We start from the raw sequence: 18,759 nt of genomic DNA, 5'->3' as shown, positions 1-18,759 counted from the left end.
CAAGCGCGCTACAACGCTGATCTACAGCTGATCGGATTGAATCGCGGTCTCTGTTTCTCAAACAAAATGACACAAAACAGAATACTTATTATGATACTTTTCTAATGATTTACATGATCTGCACGATTTTTTTGTTCAACTAAAATATGAGGTGCATTAGTCCAATATAATCATTTCAAACAAAGATATTGAACAATTATTACATAACGATGCATATGCAGCAGAGGAGGCTGCTGGGAGGACGTGGTTTCCATGACGTGGTTTCCATGACGTGGTGTCCATGTGGTTTGATTCCATTTCATTGACTCCATTCCAGCCGTTACTATGAGCAGTCCTCCTCTCAGCCGCTTCCACTGATAGGCAGTAAATTGTTATTTTTATCCCAAAGTTTGTGTAATGTGTAACATTGTAAACATTCATGTTTAAGTCAATCAAACTCTATCTGCAGAGACTACTTTAAAGTTGGAATCAAAAGCAACTAATGCTTAGTTGTCCTTCTCAATTCATCTATAAAGGCACACAAAGGTTCTGAGTTATAAATATAAATTAAATTAATAGATTGTTTTGTCTTTTATCATTTGGATTGTTTTTGTTAGATTTTTTTGTTAAAAAAGTAATTAATAATACCTTAACAAAAATTCCTAATATACACAAAACAAACTCAATCAAACTATAAATCTTAAACCTGAGCTGTGCTGTGGTGTGGTAGCCTGAGTCCCAGATCTCTTTGTACTGTCTTGTCAAGTCCAATGTCTTAGAGTTGGCAAGAGAGCCCAAACCGATGTGGGACTCAGGCTAGTGCTGTGGTCAGACAGGCCTGAAGCAGCCAACGTGCTGTGGTCAGACAGGCCTGAAGCAGCCAACGTGCTGTGGTCAGACAGGCCTGAAGCAGCCAACGTGCTGTGGTCAGACAGGCCTGAAGCAGCCAACGTGCTGTGGTCAGACAGGCCTGAAGCAGCCAACGTGCTGTGGTCAGACAGGCCTGAAGCAGCCAACGTGTTGTGGAGAGACGGCCTGCAGTAGATAGTCCTCTATGTGTTCCTCTACAGCTGAGTACAGGTCCTGGACTTGGTCCTTGAAGGGAGGATGCCACGCCCACAAGATGGCCGCCGCCACCATGGCCAGGAGCAGTAGTAGTGGAACACAGAGACATATCCACGAGACACAGGGCTTCTACAAACACAAGCAAAAGTACATACAATTCTTGTCTTTAAAAAGTTAACCTGTGGGGGGGGGGCAACAAAGGGAGGGTGCTGCACACACACACTCACTCACCCTGCTGCTGCGTCGGTGGCTGAGCTGTCGGAGTTCGTCCCTGCACTGTGTCAGACGGACCTGGCATGACTGGCACTCTGCCTCTACGGCCTCCAGATCGTTCTGCAGCTCCTCACACTGCACACACACACACACACACACACACACACACACACACACACACACACACACACACACACACACACACACACACACACACACACACACACACACACACACACACACACACACACACACACACACACACACACACACACACACACACACCACACACACACAGACACACACAGACACACAGACACACAGACACTATGAAATACCAATTTTTTCACCATTGTGTATGAAATAGAATTTGGGAACTAAATTGAAACATCTTTACATTTGGCTGAGAATTAAATATTCCTGTTTCACTTATTGGTCCAATTCAGGAGGGCGGAGCTCCTGTCATTCCATTCCTACTTATTGGCCCAATTCAGGAGGGCGGAGTTCCTGTCATTCCATTCCTACTTATTGGCCCAATTCAGGAGGGCGGAGCTCCTGTCATTCCATTCCTACTTATTGGCAACGTTTCAATGAACGTTGTAATAACTGTCATTATTCTCCTGTAATCACTACGAGGCCTGGGTTTATGAACCCCTTCCTCCCTCACCTCCCTCTCCTTCAGCTGTAGTCGGTCCAGAGCGTGACGGAGCTGCTCCAGAACCTGATCTCCATCTCCCCATGATAACTGCTTCTGCTGCGACGATACAATCAGCTCCTCCTCCTCCTCCTCCTCCTCCTCCTCCTCCTCCTCTGACTGCTCCAGAGACACGTCCAACTGGGCCAGGGTCCGTTCCAACTCTTCTGACTGCTCCAGGGACACATCCAACTGGGCCAGGGTCCGCTCCTCCTCCTCCTCCTCCTCTTCTGACTGCTCCAGAGACACATCCAGCTGGGCCAGGGTCCGCTCCAACTCTTCTGACTGCTCCAGAGACACGTCCAACTGGGCCAGGGTCCGCTCCAACTCCTCTGACTGCTCCAGAGACACATCCAACTGGGCCAAGGATTCATCCAGGGACACCTCCTGAGTCTCAGTTCTGGCATCTAGGAGTCAGGCAAGGCAAGATGAGAAAGCCATTCATTAATTAATTCCTTTAGTTTCTACTTTACTACTAAAATATATTTAGATGCAGAACCCCATGAAAATTGGTGTGTGTGTGTATCAAACTACATGTGTTATTTGTATGACCTCTAACCTCTCAACTCCTGGATTTGTTCCCTCAGGTTCTCGTTCTGTTCTTCCAGTAGAACAATGTTGGACTGTAACTCCTCCTCCACTCGCTGTACTGCCCCCAGCTCCTCCCTCAGCCCCGCCTCCTGACCCCTGGCCAGCTGCACACAACAGACACCAACCAGCCTCTTACTTGAGCATTAATATACACATCACACAGCTATGTCTAGATAAACGTTTTTGTTTTTTCTCCAGAATTTAAATCTGTTTCAGATCCACATTTTATCCAACTCCAGTGAGTTAAATGACAGTAACCCAATGGATCGTACAATATGCAGCGGTCTCTCTGATCATGATGTAGTCTCACTTCGCCAGAGGCTGACTGACTATGATGGCATCCTTCAGTGCCTCACAGAACACTCCAGTCTGCGATAGCTGCTGTCTGCACAGCAGCGGCTACTGTACCTCCAGTTGGTTCTGCAGTTGAAGGACCTGTTCAGAGCTGATCTCCTGTTTCTTCTTCAGCTGTTCTGAGCTCTCCTTCATTTCCTCACACAGACCCTGCCACTGCGCCGCTTCCACTCTGGCTGCCTGCAGCAGCACCTAGTGGACAGAGAAATACACCTACATTATACAGAGAGACAGCACCTAGTGGACAGAGAAATACATCTACATTATACAGAGAGACAGCACCTAGTGGACAGAGAAATACATCTACATTATACAGAGAGACAGCACCTAGTGGACAGAGAAATACACCTACATTATACAGAGAGACAGCACCTAGTGGACAGAGAAATACATCTACATTATACAGAGAGACAGCACCTAGTGGACAGAGAAATACATCTACATTATACAGAGAGACAGCACCTAGTGGACAGAGAAATACACCTACATTATACAGAGAGACAGCACCTAGTGGACAGAGAAATACATCTACATTATACAGAGAAACAGCACCTAGTGGACAGAGAAGTACATCTACATTATACAGAGAGACAGCACCTAGTGGACAGAGAAGTACATCTACATTATACAAGACAAGCCACTACAAGTGTTATCAATGTAGGGCTTCATAGTTTTCAATACACTATCTCGACAGTAGAAACCTGGTGAAATGCATCTCATTATAGCCAAAACTTAACATCAGTTGAGTATAGATGCAAAGTGCCGGCCTGTACATGAACAGGGTGTCTGTATGTGCCAGATAGAGAGACAGAGACAAAGAAAGACCCCAACCTCGAGTGTCTCGGCTTGACTGAGAGTGTGTTATGTGAGGCAGGTATGAACAGGGTATCTGTATGTGCCAGAGAGAGAGAGAGAGAGTGAGAGAGAGAGAGAGAGAGAGAGAGAGAGAGAGAGAGAGAGAGAGAGAGAGAGAGAGAGAGAGAGAGAGAGAGAGAGAGAGAGAGAGAGAGAGAGAGCGAGAAAGAGAGAGAGAGAGAGAGAGAGAGAGAGAGAGAGAGAGAGAGAGAGAGAGAGAGAGAGAGAGAGAGAGAGACAAAGAGAGAGAGAGAGAGAGAGAGAGAGAGAGACAAAGAGAGAGAGAGAGAGAGAGAGAGACAAAGAGAGAGAGAGAGAGAGAGAGAGAGTGTGTGTGTGCGCGCACTTCAAGCCTTTCTGTAGAGACCCCAACCTCGAGTGTCTCAGCTTGACTGAGAGCTTCCTTTTTCTCCTCTGTTGCCCTCTGGATGACCTCCAAGGCTTTCTCCTCATACGCTCCCTTCTGTTTCTCCATCTGTATCACTAGCTTCTTCACTCCATCCAAGGGGAGTTTCTGTGAGAACAGCAAGTTATAAACTGGTCATACATAGACATACGTACACCCATGCATACCCCACAAGACATGCCACCAGAGGTCTCTTCACAGTCCCCAAGTCCAGAACAGACTATGGGAGGCGCACAGTACTACATAGAGCCATGGCTACATGGAACTCTATTTCACATCAGGTAACTGACGCAAACAATAGAATCAGATATAAAAAACAGACAAAAATACACCTTATGGAACAGCGGAGACTGTGAAGAGACACACACACACAGGCAGAGACACATGCATACACACACATGATAACATACGCTTTATACATACACATACACATGGATTTTGTGTTGTAGATATGTGGTAGTAGAGTAGGGGTCTGTTGTGAAATCTGTTGTGAAATGTTTTGTAATGCCTTAATTTTGCTGGACTCCAGGACGAGTAGCTGCTGCATTGGCAGGAACTAATGGGGATCCATAATAAACCCCAGGAAAAGTAGTGGTTGCCTTGGCAGGAACTAATGAGGATCCATAATAAACCCCAGGAAGAGTAGCTGCTGCCATGGCAGGAACTAATGTGGATTCATAATAAACCCCAGGAAGAGTAGCTGCTGCCTTGGCAGGAACTAATGGGGATCCATAATAAACCCCAGGAAGAGTAGCTGCTGCCTTGGCAGGAACTAATGGGGATCCATAATAAACCTGAGGAAGAGTAGCTGCTGCCTTGGCAGGAACTAATGGGGATCCATAATAAACCCCAGGAAGAGTAGCCGCTGTCTTGGCAGGAACTAATGGGGATCCATAATAAGCCCCAGGAAGAGTAGCTGCTGCCTTGAAAGGAACTAATGGGGATCCATAATAAACCAGAGGAAGAGTAGCTGCTGCCTTGGCAGGAACTAATGGGGATCCATAATAAACCCCAGGAAGAGTAGCTGCTGTCTTGGCAGGAACTAATGGGGATCCATAATAAACCCGAGGAAGAGTAGTTGCTGCCTTGGCAGGAACTAATGGGGATCCATAATAAACCCCAGGAAGAGTAGCTGCTGTCTTGGCAGGAACTAATGGGGATCCATAATAAACCCCAGGAAAAGTAGCTGCTGCCTTGGCAGGAACTAATGGGGATCCATAATAAACCCCAGGAAGAGTAGCTGCTGTCTTGGCAGGAACTAATGGGGATCCATAATAAACCCGAGGGAGAGTAGTTGCTGCCTTGGCAGGAACTAATGGGGATCCATAATAAACCCCAGGAAGAGTAGCTGCTGTCTTGGCAGGAACTAATGGGGATCCATAATAAACCCGAGGAAGAGTAGCTGCTGTCTTGGTAGGAACTAATGGGGATCCATAATAAACCCCAGGAAAAGTAGCTGCTGCCTTGGCAGGAACTAATGGGGATCCATAATAAACCCCAGGAAGAGTAACTGCTGCCTTGGCAGGAACTAATGGGGATCCATAATAAACCCCAGGAAGAGTAGCTGCTGCATTGGCAGGAACTAATGGGGATCCATAATAAACCCCAGGAAAAGTAGCTGTTGCCTTGGCAGGAACTAATGAGGATCCATATTAAACCCCAGGAAGAGTAGCTGCTGCCATGGCAGGAACTAATGTGGATTCATAATAAACCCCAGGAAGAGTAGCTGCTGCCTTGGCAGGAACTAATGGGGATCCATAATAAACCCCAGGAAGAGTAGCTGCTGTCTTGGCAGGAACTAATGGGGATCCATAATAAACCCCAGGAAGAGTAGCTGCTGCCTTGGCAGGAACTAATGGGGATCCATAATAAACCCCAGGAAGAGTAGCTGCTGTCTTGGCAGGAACTAATGGGGATCCATAATAAACCCGAGGAAGAGTAGTTGCTGCCTTGGCAGGAACTAATGGGGATCCATAATAAACCCCAGGAGGAGTAGCTGCTGTCTTGGCAGGAACTAATGGGGATCCATAATAAACCTGAGGAAGAGTAGCTGCTGTCTTGGTAGGAACTAATGGGGATCCATAATAAACCCCAGGAAAAGTAGCTGCTGCCTTGGCAGGAACTAATGGGGATCCATAATAAACCCCAGGAAGAGTAACTGCTGCCTTGGCAGGAACTAATGGGGATCCATAATAAACCCGAGGAAGAGTAGCTGCTGTCTTGGCAGGAACTAATGGGGATCCATAATAAACCCCAGGAAGAGTAGCTGCTGCCTTGGAAGGAACTAATGGGGATGCATAATAAACCCCAGGAAGAGTAGCTGCTGCCTTGGCGGGAACTAATGGGGATCCATAATAAACCCCAGGAAGAGTAGCTGCTGCCTTGGCAGGAACTAATGGGGATCCATAATAAACCCCAGGAAGAGTAGCTGCTGTCTTGGCAGGAACTAATGGGGATCCATAATAAACCCGAGGGAGAGTAGTTGCTGCCTTGGCAGGAACTAATGGGGATCCATAATAAACCCCAGGAAGAGTAGCTGCTGTCTTGGCAGGAACTAATGGGGATCCATAATAAACCCGAGGAAGAGTAGCTGCTTTCTTGGTAGGAACTAATGGGGATCCATAATAAACCCCAGGAAAAGTAGCTGCTGCCTTGGCAGGAACTAATGGGGATCCATAATAAACCCGAGGAAGAGTAGCTGCTGTCTTGACAGGAACTAATGGGGATCCATAATAAACCCCAGGAAGAGTAGGTGCTGCCTTGGCAGGAACTAATGGAGATGCATAATAAACCCCAGGAAGAGTAGCTGCTGCCTTGGCAGGAACTAATGGAGATCCATAATAAACCCCCGGAAGAGTAGCTGCTGCCTTGGCGGGAACTAATGGGGATCCATAATAAACCCCAGGAAGAGTAGCCGCTGTCTTGGCAGGAACTAATGGGGATCCATAATAAACCCCAGGAAGAGTAGCTGCTGCCTTGGCAGGAACTAATGGGGATCCATAATAAACCTGAGGAAGAGTAGCTGCTGCCTTGGCAGGAACTAATGGGGATCCATAATAAACCTGAGGAAGAGTAGCTGCTGCCTTGGCAGGAACTAATGGGGATCCATAATAAACCCCAGGAAGAGTAGCTGCTGTCTTGGTAGGAACTAATGGGGATCCATAATAAACCCCAGGAAGAGTAACTGCTGCCTTGGCAGGAACTAATGGGGATCCATAATAAACCCGAGGAAGAGTAGCTGCTGTCTTGGCAGGAACTAATGGGGATCCATAATAAACCCCAGGAAGAGTAGCTGCTGCCTTGGCAGGAACTAATGGGGATGCATAATAAACCCCAGGAAGAGTAGCTGCTGCCTTGGCAGGAACTAATGGGGATCCATAATAAACCCCAGGAAGAGTAGCTGCTGCCTTGGCAGGAACTAATGGGGATCCATAATAAACCCCAGGAAGAGTAGCTGCTGTCTTGGCAGGAACTAATGGGGATCCATAATAAACCCGAGGAAGAGTAGCTGCTGTCTTGGTAGGAACTAATGGGGATCCATAATAAACCCCAGGAAAAGTAGCTGCTGCCTTGGCAGGAACTAATGGGGATCCATAATAAACCCCAGGAAGAGTAACTGCTGCCTTGGCAGGAACTAATGGGGATCCATAATAAACCCCAGGAAAAGTAGCTGCTGCCTTGGCAGGAACTAATGGGGATCCATAATAAACCCCAGGAAGAGTAACTGCTGCCTTGGCAGGAACTAATGGGGATCCATAATAAACCCGAGGAAGAGTAGCTGCTGTCTTGACAGGAACTAATGGGGATCCATAATAAACCCCAGGAAGAGTAGGTGCTGCCTTGGCAGGAACTAATGGGGATGCATAATAAACCCCAGGAAGAGTAGCTGCTGCCTTGGCAGGAACTAATGGAGATCCATAATAAACCCCCGGAAGAGTAGCTGCTGCCTTGGCGGGAACTAATGGGGATCCATAATAAACCCCAGGAAGAGTAGCTGCTGTCTTGGCAGGAACTAATGGGGATCCATAATAAACCCCAGGAAGAGTAGCTGCTGCCTTGGCAGGAACTAATGGGGATCCATAATAAACCTGAGGAAGAGTAGCTGCTGCCTTGGCAGGAACTAATGGGGATCCATAATAAACCTGAGGAAGAGTAGCTGCTGCCTTGGCAGGAACTAATGGGGATCCATAATAAACCCCAGGAAGAGTAGCTGCTGTCTTGGTAGGAACTAATGGGGATCCATAATAAACCCCAGGAAGAGTAACTGCTGCCTTGGCAGGAACTAATGTGGATCCATAATAAACCCGAGGAAGAGTAGCTGCTGTCTTGGCAGGAACTAATGGGGATCCATAATAAACCCCAGGAAGAGTAGCTGCTGCCTTGGCAGGAACTAATGGGGATGCATAATAAACCCCAGGAAGAGTAGCTGCTGCCTTGGCAGGAACTAATGGGGATCCATAATAAACCCCAGGAAGAGTAGCTGCTGCCTTGGCAGGAACTAATGGGGATCCATAATAAACCCCAGGAAGAGTAGCTGCTGCCTTGGCAGGAACTAATGGGGATCCATAATAAACCTGAGGAAGAGTAGCTGCTGCCTTGGCAGGAACTAATGGGGATACATAATAAACCCCAGGAAGAGTAGCTGCTGTCTTGGTAGGAACTAATGGGGATCCATAATAAACCCCAGGAAGAGTAGCTGCTGTCTTGGCAGGAACTAATGGGGTTCCATAATAAACCCCAGGAAGAGTAGCTGCTGTCTTGGCAGGAACTAATGGGGTTCCATATTAATAAATATAAATACATGAGCTTAAGGAGGTATAACCCACAAACCACATGGCAACACCACTCTCTGTGTACACTATCATCGGATCAGTATGAGATGGTTGTGTGTTCTGAACCCGAGATATTGCCTGAATGGTTGTTTTAACCAAAGGTCACCATACAACTGTTATAAATCCTACTAATGACATTTTACCCGGGATGCCAAACACATACTTTTCAAACTCATGTTGCAAACATTAGAAGCATCTGACAACAAAATAGGACAAACTAGAACTGACAAGAGTGATATTTTATCTTTGCTGAGAAGGAGCACATCCTCAGTCCACAGCTGCGGATGCAGCAGCGTGCTATTCTTACCTGCAGACAGACTTGCAGCTGTGTTTCCAATGCTCTGATCTTGTTCTTTAGTAGGTCTTCATTGCAGCTTGTCTGTGGGAGTGGAGAGGAAACGTGTTGCACCACTGAAATCTGCTGAGGAAAGACCAACGGCTGGTTGACACCACCAACGAGTCTCCTTACTCGTCGCCACGGGTCTGTCCCGTATATGCACCAATTAAAGGCAGACACAGTCTGTTGTGAACAGAAACAATAAGAACACACCCTTCCTGTATGAGAGCTACAGCAATCTCTCTTCCTAGATACTGATGTTCTCTGATGTTACTCTGTGAGCAAGGTACAGACGAGAGCAGAAGGAAGCTAGCCGTTAACCACAGACCCATCCTGCCTGCTGTACCGTAGTCAGAAACAGAGAACACTACAGTCTCATCCTGTCTGCTGTACCGTAGTCAGAAACAGAGAACACTACAGTCTCATCCTGTCGGCTGTACTGTAGTCAGAAACAGAGAACACTACAGTCTCATCCTGTCTGTTGTACCGTAGTCAGAAACAGAGAACACTACAGTCTCATCCTGTCTGCTGTATCGTAGTCAGAAACAGAGAAACACTACAGTCTCATCCTGTCTGCTGTACCGTAGTCAGAAACAGAGAAACACTACAGTCTCATCCTGTCTGCTGTACCGTAGTCAGAAACAGAGAACACTACAGTCTCATCCTGTCTGCTGTACCGTAGTCAGAAACAGAGAAACACTACAGTCTCATCCTGTCTGCTGTACCGTAGTCAGAAACAGAGAACACTACAGTCTCATCCTGTCTGCTGTACCGTAGTCAGAAACAGAGAACACTACAGTCTCATCCTGTCTGCTGTACCGTAGTCAGAAACAGAGAAACACCACAGTCTCATCCTGTCTGCTGTACCGTAGTCAGAAACAGAGAAACACTACAGTCTCATCCTGTCTGCTGTACCGTAGTCAGAAACAGAGAACACTACAGTCTCATCCTGTCTGCTGTACCGTAGTCAGAAACAGAGAACACTACAGTCTCATCCTGCCTGATGCACCGTAGTCAGAAACAGAGAAACACTACAGTCTCATCCTGTCTGCTGTACCGTAGTCAGAAACAGAGAACACTACAGTCTCATCCTGTCTGCTGTACCGTAGTCAGAAACAGAGAACACTACAGATAATGTACATGATCATGGCAATGAGTTTCTGTTTGTATGAGGCAGACAGGTATGAGATGAGAGAGTGTGGTATGTGAGGCAGGTATGAGGAAAGTGGGTGTGGTATGTCAGGCAGGTATGAGGAAAGTGGGTGTGGTATGTGAGGCAGGTAGGGGGAAAGTGGGTGTGGTATGTAAGGCAGGTAGGAGGAAAGTGGGTGTGGTATGTAAGGCAGGTATGAGGAAAGTGGGTGTGGTATGTCAGGCAGGTATGAGGAAAGTGGGTGTGGTGTGTGAGGCAGGTAGGAGGAAAGTGGGTGTGGTATGTGAGGCAGGTATGAAGAAAGTGGGTGTGGTATGTGAGGCAGGTAAGTGTCTTACGGTCCATAGGGTGTCAGAGTGATGCAGCAGGGTGGAGCCACGCTTCTGGAGAACAGCCAACTTCTTCTTCAGGCCCTCCTCTCTCCATAGAGCCTCCTGCCGCGAGGAGGAACAGAACAGGATGTCATATGAAGGCCAAACACTTCCTTAAAGGACAACTAGCCGTACACATGTTTAACTGGCCACATTACAGGTTGGGTAAAAACAAACAAAAAAACGTTTTACCTGCAAGTAAACATCCAGCTGAATAACTTCCTGTCAAGGAGGAACAGGGGAAAGTTAAAATAACATTTTTTTACTGTAGTGACTGATCTATATGGGGGGGGGGGGGGTATTTAACCTCAGACTGTAGTGACTGATCTATATGGGGGGGGGGGGGGGTGTATTTAACCTCAGACTGTAGTGACTGATCTGTATGGGGGGGGGGGTATTTAACCTCAGACTGTAGTGACTGATCTATATGGGGGGGGGGGGGTATGTAACCTCAGACTGTAGTGACTGATCTATATGGGGGGGGGGGGTGTATTTAATCTCAGACTGTAGTGACTGATCTATATTGGGGGGGGGGGGGTATTTAACCTCAGACTGTAGTGACTGATCTATATGGGGGGGGGGGGTATGTAACCTCAGACTGTAGTGACTGATCTATAGGGGGGGGGGGGGGGGTGTATTTAATCTCAGACTGTAGTGACTGATCTATATTGGGGGGGGGGGGGTATTTAACCTCAGACTGTAGTGACTGATCTGTATGGGGGGGGGGTATGTAACCTAAGACTGGAGTGACTGATCTATATCGGGGGGGGGGGGGTGTATTTAACCCAGACTGTAGTGACTGATCTATATGGGGTGGGGGGGTGGGGTGTATTTAACCTCAGACTGTAGTGACTGATCTGTATGGGGGGGGGGGTATTTAACCACAGACTGTAGTGACTGATCTATATGGGGGGGGGGGGGGTATGTAACCTCAGACTGTAGTGACTGATCTATATGGGGGGGGGGGGTGTATTTAATCTCAGACTGTAGTGACTGATCTATATTGGGGGGGGGGGGGTATTTAACCTCAGACTGTAGTGACTGATCTATATGGGGGGGGGGGGTATGTAACCTCAGACTGTAGTGACTGATCTATATGGGGGGGGGGGGGTGTATTTAATCTCAGACTGTAGTGACTGATCTATATTGGGGGGGGGGGGGTATTTAACCTCAGACTGTAGTGACTGATCTGTATGGGGGGGGGGTATGTAACCTCAGACTGGAGTGACTGATCTATATCGGGGGGGGGGGGGTGTATTTAACCCAGACTGTAGTGACTGATCTATATGGGGTGGGGGGGTGGGGTGTATTTAACCTCAGACTGTAGTGACTGATCTATATGGGGGGGGGGGGGGTATTTAACCTCAGACTGTAGTGACTGATCTATATGGGGAGGGGGGGGGGGGGTATTTAACCTCAGACTGTAGTGACTGATCTGTATGGGGGGGGGGGGGGTATTTAACCTCAGACTGTAGTGACTAATCTATATGGGGGGGGGGGGGGGGGGGTATGTAACCTCAGACTGTAGTGACTGATCTATATGGGGGGAGGGGGGTGTATTTAATCTCAGACTATAGTGACTGATCTATACTGGGTGGGGGGGGGGGTGTATTTAACCTCAGACTGTAGTGACTGATCTATATGGGGGGGGGGGGGGTATTTAACCTCAGACTGTAGTGACTGATCTATATGGGGAGGGGGGGGGGGGTATTTAACCTCAGACTGTAGTGACTGATCTGTATGGGGGGGGGGGGGGGGTATTTAACCTCAGACTGTAGTGACTGATCTATATGGGGGGGGGGTATGTAACCTCAGACTGTAGTGACTGATCTATATGGGGGGGGGGGGTGTATTTAACTTCAGACTGTAGTGACTGATCTATATGGGGGGGGGGGGGTATTTAACCTCAGACTGTAGTGACTGATCTGTATGGGGGGGGGGGGGGGGTATTTAACCCCAGACTGTAGTGACTGATCTGTAAAAGGGGGTGGGGGGGTGTATTTAACTTCAGACTGTAGTGACTGATCTATATGGGGGGGGGGGGGGGGGGGTGTATTTAACTTCAGACTGTAGTGACTGATCTATATGGGGGGGTGGGGGGTGTATTTAACCTCAGATTGTAGTGACTGATCTATATGGTACTGCACACAATTGTGAGCAAGGTGGATTGTGGAAACTCACAGATTCCTTGACGGTAACATAGCCAGGCCTGTATATAGAGCCAGATGTGTACATAGAGCCAGGCCTGTAGATAGAAAACATTTATTTTGTTACAGAGACTGACATCAAGAAAACAACAGAATCAGAGATTTGATGTGTTTTCTGCTACTACAGTTTGTGGGTTTTATACACCATCATTTCAAGACAAATACATGATTGAGACTCACTCTGTCTGTGAGCTGACTTCTTGCTGTGTCTTCTTACCTCCTGTACCCTTCAGGATGCCTGGTAGAGTGAAATGGCAATGTTTTACATTAAATATGACTTGGTCATAATTGTATTGTATGGAAGTGTTATAAAGAAATAGAAGTACCCTTTCCTTTCTTTGTCGAGGCTTTTAACCTGGGCTGGACTAGATCTCTGCTCGGGGTGGATGTAGGGTTGGATGTAGGGGTGGAGGTAGGGGTGGAGGTAGGGGTGGAGGTAGGGGTGGAGGTAGGGGTGGAGGTAGGGGTGGAGGTAGGGGTGGAGATAGGGGTGGAGGTGGGTGGTTGTTTTGTAGAGGCTTTTAACCTGGGCTGGACTAGATCTCTGCTCGGGGTGGACGTAGGGTTGGAGGTAGGGGTGGAGGTAGAGGTGGAGGTAGGGGTGGAGGTAGGGGTGGAGGTAGGGGTGGAGGTAGAGGTGGAGGTAGGGGTGGAGGTAGGGGTGGAGGTAGGGGTGGAGGTAGAGGTGGAGGTAGGGGTGGAGGTAGAGGTGGAGGTAGGGGTGGAGGTAGGGGTGGAGGTAGGGGTGGAGGTAGGGGTGGAGGTAGGGGTGGAGGTAGGGGTGGAGGTAGGGGTGGAGGTAGGGGTGGAGGTAGAGGTGGAGGTAGGGGTGGAGGTAGGTGTGGAGGTAGGAGTGGAGGTAGGTGTGGAGGTGGGTGGTTGTTTTGTCGAGGCTTTTAACCTGGGCTGGACTAGATCTCTGCTCGGGGTGGACGTAGGGTTGGAGGTAGGGGTGGAGGTAGAGGTGGAGGTAGAGGTGGAGGTAGGCGTGGAGGTAGGGGTGGAGGTAGGGGTGGAGGTGGGTGGTTGTTTTGTCGAGGCTTTTAACCTGGGCTGGACTAGATCTCTGCTCGGGGTGGACGTCTTCAGGGTGGAGGTAGGGGTGGAGGTGGGTGGTTCTCTGGTCGAGGTGGTGAAGGTTGGGGTGGAGGTGGTGAAGGTTGGGGTGGAGGTGGTGAAGGTGTAGGAAACTGCCTCTAGTGTTCTAGTACTGCTCTTCTCATTTTTCCATATTGAGGCCTGGTAAATACAACAGTAATAATGAAGGAACTGAATAATTATGCTGTAATGTTACCTTAATGAATAAATGAGCCCTGGATAGTCAGAATCAGTAAACCAATAGGCATGTAGTAAATAGATGGTAAACCAATAGGCATAGAGTAAAGTAGATGGTAAACCAATAGGCATGCAGTAAAGTAGATGGTAAACCAATAGGCATAGAGTAAATAGATGGTAAACCAATAGGCATGCAGTAAAGTAGATGGTAAACCAATAGGCATGCAGTAAAGTAGATGGTAAACCAATAGGCATGTAGTAAAGTAGATGGTAAACCAATAGGCATGCAGTAAAGTAGATGGTAAACCAATAGGCATGCAGTAAATAGATGGTAAACCAATAGGCATGCAGTAAAGTAGATGGTAAACCAATAGGCATGTAGTAAAGTAGATGGTAAACCAATAGGCATGCAGTAAAGTAGATGGTAAACCAATAGGCATGCAGTAAAGTAGATGGTAAACCAATAGGCATAGAGTAAATAGATGGTAAACCAATAGGCATGCAGTAAAGTAGATGGTAAACCAATAGGCATGCGGTAAAGTAGATTGTAAACCAATAGGCATGTAGTAAAGTAGATGGTAAACCAATAGGCATGCAGTAAATAGATGGTAAACCAATAGGCATGCAGTAAAGTAGATGGTAAACCAATAGGCATGCAGTAAATAGATGGTAAACCAATAGGCATGCAGTAAAGTAGATGGTAAACCAATAGGCATGTAGTAAATAGATGGTAAACCAATAGGCATGTAGTAAAGTAGATGGTAAACCAATAGGCATGTAGTAAAGTAGATGGTAAACCAATAGGCATGTAGTAAATAGATGGTAAACCAATAGGCATAGAGTAAAGTAGATGGTAAACCAATAGGCATGCAGTAAAGTAGATGGTAAACCAATAGGCATAGAGTAAATAGATGGTAAACCAATAGGCATGCAGTAAAGTAGATGGTAAACCAATAGGCATGCAGTAAAGTAGATGGTAAACCAATAGGCATGTAGTAAAGTAGATGGTAAACCAATAGGCATGCAGTAAAGTAGATGGTAAACCAATAGGCATGCAGTAAATAGATGGTAAACCAATAGGCATGCAGTAAAGTAGATGGTAAACCAATAGGCATGTAGTAAAGTAGATGGTAAACCAATAGGCATGTAGTAAAGTAGATGGTAAACCAATAGGCATGCAGTAAAGTAGATGGTAAACCAATAGGCATGCAGTAAAGTAGATGGTAAACCAATAGGCATAGAGTAAATAGATGGTAAACCAATAGGCATGCAGTAAAGTAGATGGTAAACCAATAGGCATGCGGTAAAGTAGATTGTAAACCAATAGGCATGCAGTAAATAGATGGTAAACCAATAGGCATGCAGTAAAGTAGATTGTAAACCAATAGGCATGCAGTAAATAGATGGTAAACCAATAGGCATGCAGTAAATAGATGGTAAACCAATAGGCATGCAGTAAAGTAGATTGTAAACCAATAGGCATGCAGTAAATAGATGGTAAACCAATAGGCATGCAGTAAAGTAGATGGTAAACCAATAGGCATGTAGTAAATAGATGGTAAACCAATAGGCATGTAGTAAAGTAGATGGTAAACCAATAGGCATGTAGTAAAGTAGATTGTAAACCAATAGGCATGTAGTAAATAGATGGTAAACCAATAGGCATGTAGTAAAGTAGATGGTAAACCAATAGGCATGCAGTAAAGTAGATGGTAAACCAATAGGTGTAACAGTATAACTTTAAACCGTCCCCTCGCCCCGACCCGGGCGCGAACCAGGGACCTTCTGCACACCTCAGCAACCGACACCCACGAAGCGTCGTTACCCATCGCTCCACAAAAGCCGCAGCCCTTGCAGAGCAAGGGGCAACACTACTTAAGTCTCAGAGCAAGTGACGTAACTGATTGAAATGCTACTAGCGCGTACCTGCTAACTAGCTAGCCATTTCACATCCGTTACACTCACCCCCCTTTCAACCTCCTCCTTTTCCGCAGCAACCAGTGATCCGGGTCAACAGCATCAATGTAACAGTATAACTTTACGTCGTCCCCTCGCCCCGACACGGGCGCGAACCAGGGAACCTCTGCACACATCAACAACGGTCGCCCACGAAGCACGGTCGTTACCCATCGCTCCACAAAGGCCGCGGCCACAACACTACAACACTACTAAGTCTCAGAGCAAGTGACGTAACTGATTGAAATGCTACTAGCGCGTACCTGCTAACTAGCTAGCCATTTCACATCCGTTACATAGGCATGTAGTAAAGTAGATGGTAAACCAATAGGCATGTAGTAAAGTAGATGGTAAACCAATAGGCATGCAGTAAAGTAGATGGTAAACCAATAGGCATGTAGTAAAGTAGATGGTAAACCAATAGGCATGTAGTAAAGTAGATGGTAAACCAATAGGCATGTAGTAAAGTAGATGGTAAACCAATAGGCATGTAGTAAAGTAGATTGTAAACCAATAGGCATGCAGTAAAGTAGATGGTAAACCAATAGGCATGTAGTAAAGTAGATGGTAAACCAATAGGCATGCAGTAAAGTAGATGGTAAACCAATAGGCATGTAGTAAAGTAGATGGTAAACCAATAGGCATGTAGTAAAGTAGGTGGTAAACCATGAATTACATGTGTTTTCTTTTACCCATTCACTGTTGTCCAGGTCATCTTTGGATGTCTTTATTCTTCGAGCCATTATCAATGGCCGTCCATTGGACATAAGCCTAGGGGGCATAGGCCAATTGATGTTACACTGCAAAGACTCTGACTTCGCTTCGTCACAGATGACACAACTGTCATCCTTGATCTTTGCAGAGTCTTTCGCCCTTTGTGACCCACGCAGATTTGACTTAGGGGTCACACTGACCTTAGCCCCCACCGTCTCTGACTTGGCTGTGTCACAGATGACACAACTGTCGTCCTTGACCTTTCCAGAATCTTTGGCCCTTTCTGGGCTGACCGATCGTCTTATATCGAATTCCTGCTGTCTCTTCCGCCTCAGCTCCTTCTTGATCCACCGCGTGTCCAGTTCTCTGGTTGGGCTCCGACAGGAAGTGATGTTGTTACGTCCCCGGAGTCCCTCGTGTTTCTCTGCCCGCTGCTCACTCTTCTGGTCGTATTCTTTCACCTGGCGCAATAGAGGGTTTTATGGTCAAACAACTGGAATAGCGGTGCTACCTTAAATAAACGAATGACGCATCAGAAGTTGAAGCACGACTCCAAGGTTAAAAACATAGCGTGACCTTTCAGCCAGAGACCTTCCTCAAGCAGAGTTGTTATTCTCTCACCTTAAACCACTTGGTCAGGGTGATATCCAGGGTCTCCATGGTAGTCTGGTTGTTATGATGAGGGTGTAGGCCTAGTCTTAAAACTGCAAGTGAATATGTTAAAAAATAAAGTATATTGTTATTGCAATTGACATGTAGAGACACATGACAAATATAGCAGTTAAAATGGTTATGTCAGATTGGGTAAATGAATGCAGGAGTGGAGGTGGTGGATACCGTGATGAATAACATAGGGAATAACATGGTGAATAACCTGGTGAATAACATGGTGAATAACCTGGTGAATAACCTGGTGAATAACTTGGTGAATAACGTGATGAATAACATGGGGAATAACGTGGTGAATAACGTGATGAATAACATGGGGAATAACCTGGTGAATAACCTGGTGAATAACCTGGTGAATAACGCGGCGGATACTCAATCAGTAAATGACACACACCTCGAGAAGCAGATGACGTGAATGTATAATTAGCCTACAACTACTTGTTATTTCTCAGAACGGCAGTTTAACTTCTCTCATAACATTTTACAGTTGACAGGGAGCTCTTCATTGCTCCTCAAACTTGACAAATGTGTACATGTAACACAGAAAGTTTGTCAAACTAAAGCGCAATAAACATCTGTCAGTTTGCTAAAGGCTTTATGTAAAAAAATTAAAAAAGCAAGTTGAAGAAGATAGTTAAACACAAAATAAGACATTTATCTGGCTGCTGTGACAACAGAGTTTCAGTAGGGAAGGGAAGCATGACTACAGGGAGGTTTAACATAACTACATAGAGTTATTGCAATATGTACATGTTACCTGCTCAGTCATCAATATTGTTTGAAGCAATGGATCCTGAAGAGGCGGCGTGAAGTTAAAAAAAAAAACACACAAAAAACAGCCAAGCTTTCTCTGTCTTCTAATCCGTGTCCACTTTGTAGATTCTCTGTGTTTCTCAAATCGCTCTGTCTGTCTTGCATGTTTTTTTTCAGGAAGTAAAGGGGATGGGGAACCACGTCATGCATGTTCCTCTATCTCACCAACAAGCTGTAGCACCAATGATGCCACACACTGGTGGGACCCATTGATTAGAGACTGCCATGCCCAGTTGACACTGTAGTTGGGTGTAGAAGTTAGCTATTTGGTCGTT

The 18,759-nt window shown here is 46.5% G+C and overlaps 1 protein-coding gene across 2 annotated transcripts; it reads right to left on the bottom strand.

Annotated features, from left to right (window-relative positions):
* Positions 1–82: 82 nt before the first annotated feature.
* On the bottom strand, positions 83–18,606 carry LOC129861330 (uncharacterized). 2 transcript variants are annotated; one of them, XM_055932661.1, is made up of 15 exons: positions 18,429–18,606; positions 17,624–17,706; positions 16,981–17,463; positions 13,384–14,296; positions 13,238–13,295; positions 13,032–13,095; positions 11,043–11,072; positions 10,818–10,913; positions 9,297–9,368; positions 4,098–4,265; positions 2,951–3,088; positions 2,511–2,646; positions 1,925–2,358; positions 1,276–1,392; positions 83–1,173 (listed from the first exon to the last, which is right to left on the bottom strand). In XM_055932661.1, the coding sequence occupies exons 2-15, from the start codon at positions 17,660–17,662 to the stop codon at positions 973–975; spliced, it is 2,949 nt and encodes a 982-aa protein (XP_055788636.1). In that variant the 5' UTR covers positions 17,663–17,706; positions 18,429–18,606; the 3' UTR covers positions 83–972. The 2 variants fall into 2 exon arrangements, with proteins under 2 accessions (XP_055788636.1, XP_055788637.1); XM_055932662.1 differs by having other exon boundaries at positions 4,125–4,265.
* Between the last annotated feature and the right edge of the window lie 153 nt (positions 18,607–18,759).

This window comes from Salvelinus fontinalis, chromosome 8 (assembly GCF_029448725.1).
Source record: "Salvelinus fontinalis isolate EN_2023a chromosome 8, ASM2944872v1, whole genome shotgun sequence".
Classification (NCBI taxonomy): domain Eukaryota; kingdom Metazoa; phylum Chordata; class Actinopteri; order Salmoniformes; family Salmonidae; genus Salvelinus; species Salvelinus fontinalis.
This window is presented reverse-complemented; position numbering and strand designations above follow the sequence as displayed.

Coding starts and splice junctions, on each gene's coding strand:
- LOC129861330 (XM_055932661.1), bottom strand. CDS start 17,662: ATGGAGACCCTGGATATCACCCTGACCAAGTGGTTTAAG. Junction 13,096..13,237: donor GAAGTCAGCTCACAGACAGA/GTGAGTCTCAAT, acceptor TTCTATCTACAG/GCCTGGCTCTATGTACACAT. Junction 1,393..1,924: donor TACAGCTGAAGGAGAGGGAG/GTGAGGGAGGAA, acceptor GTGTGTGTGCAG/TGTGAGGAGCTGCAGAACGA.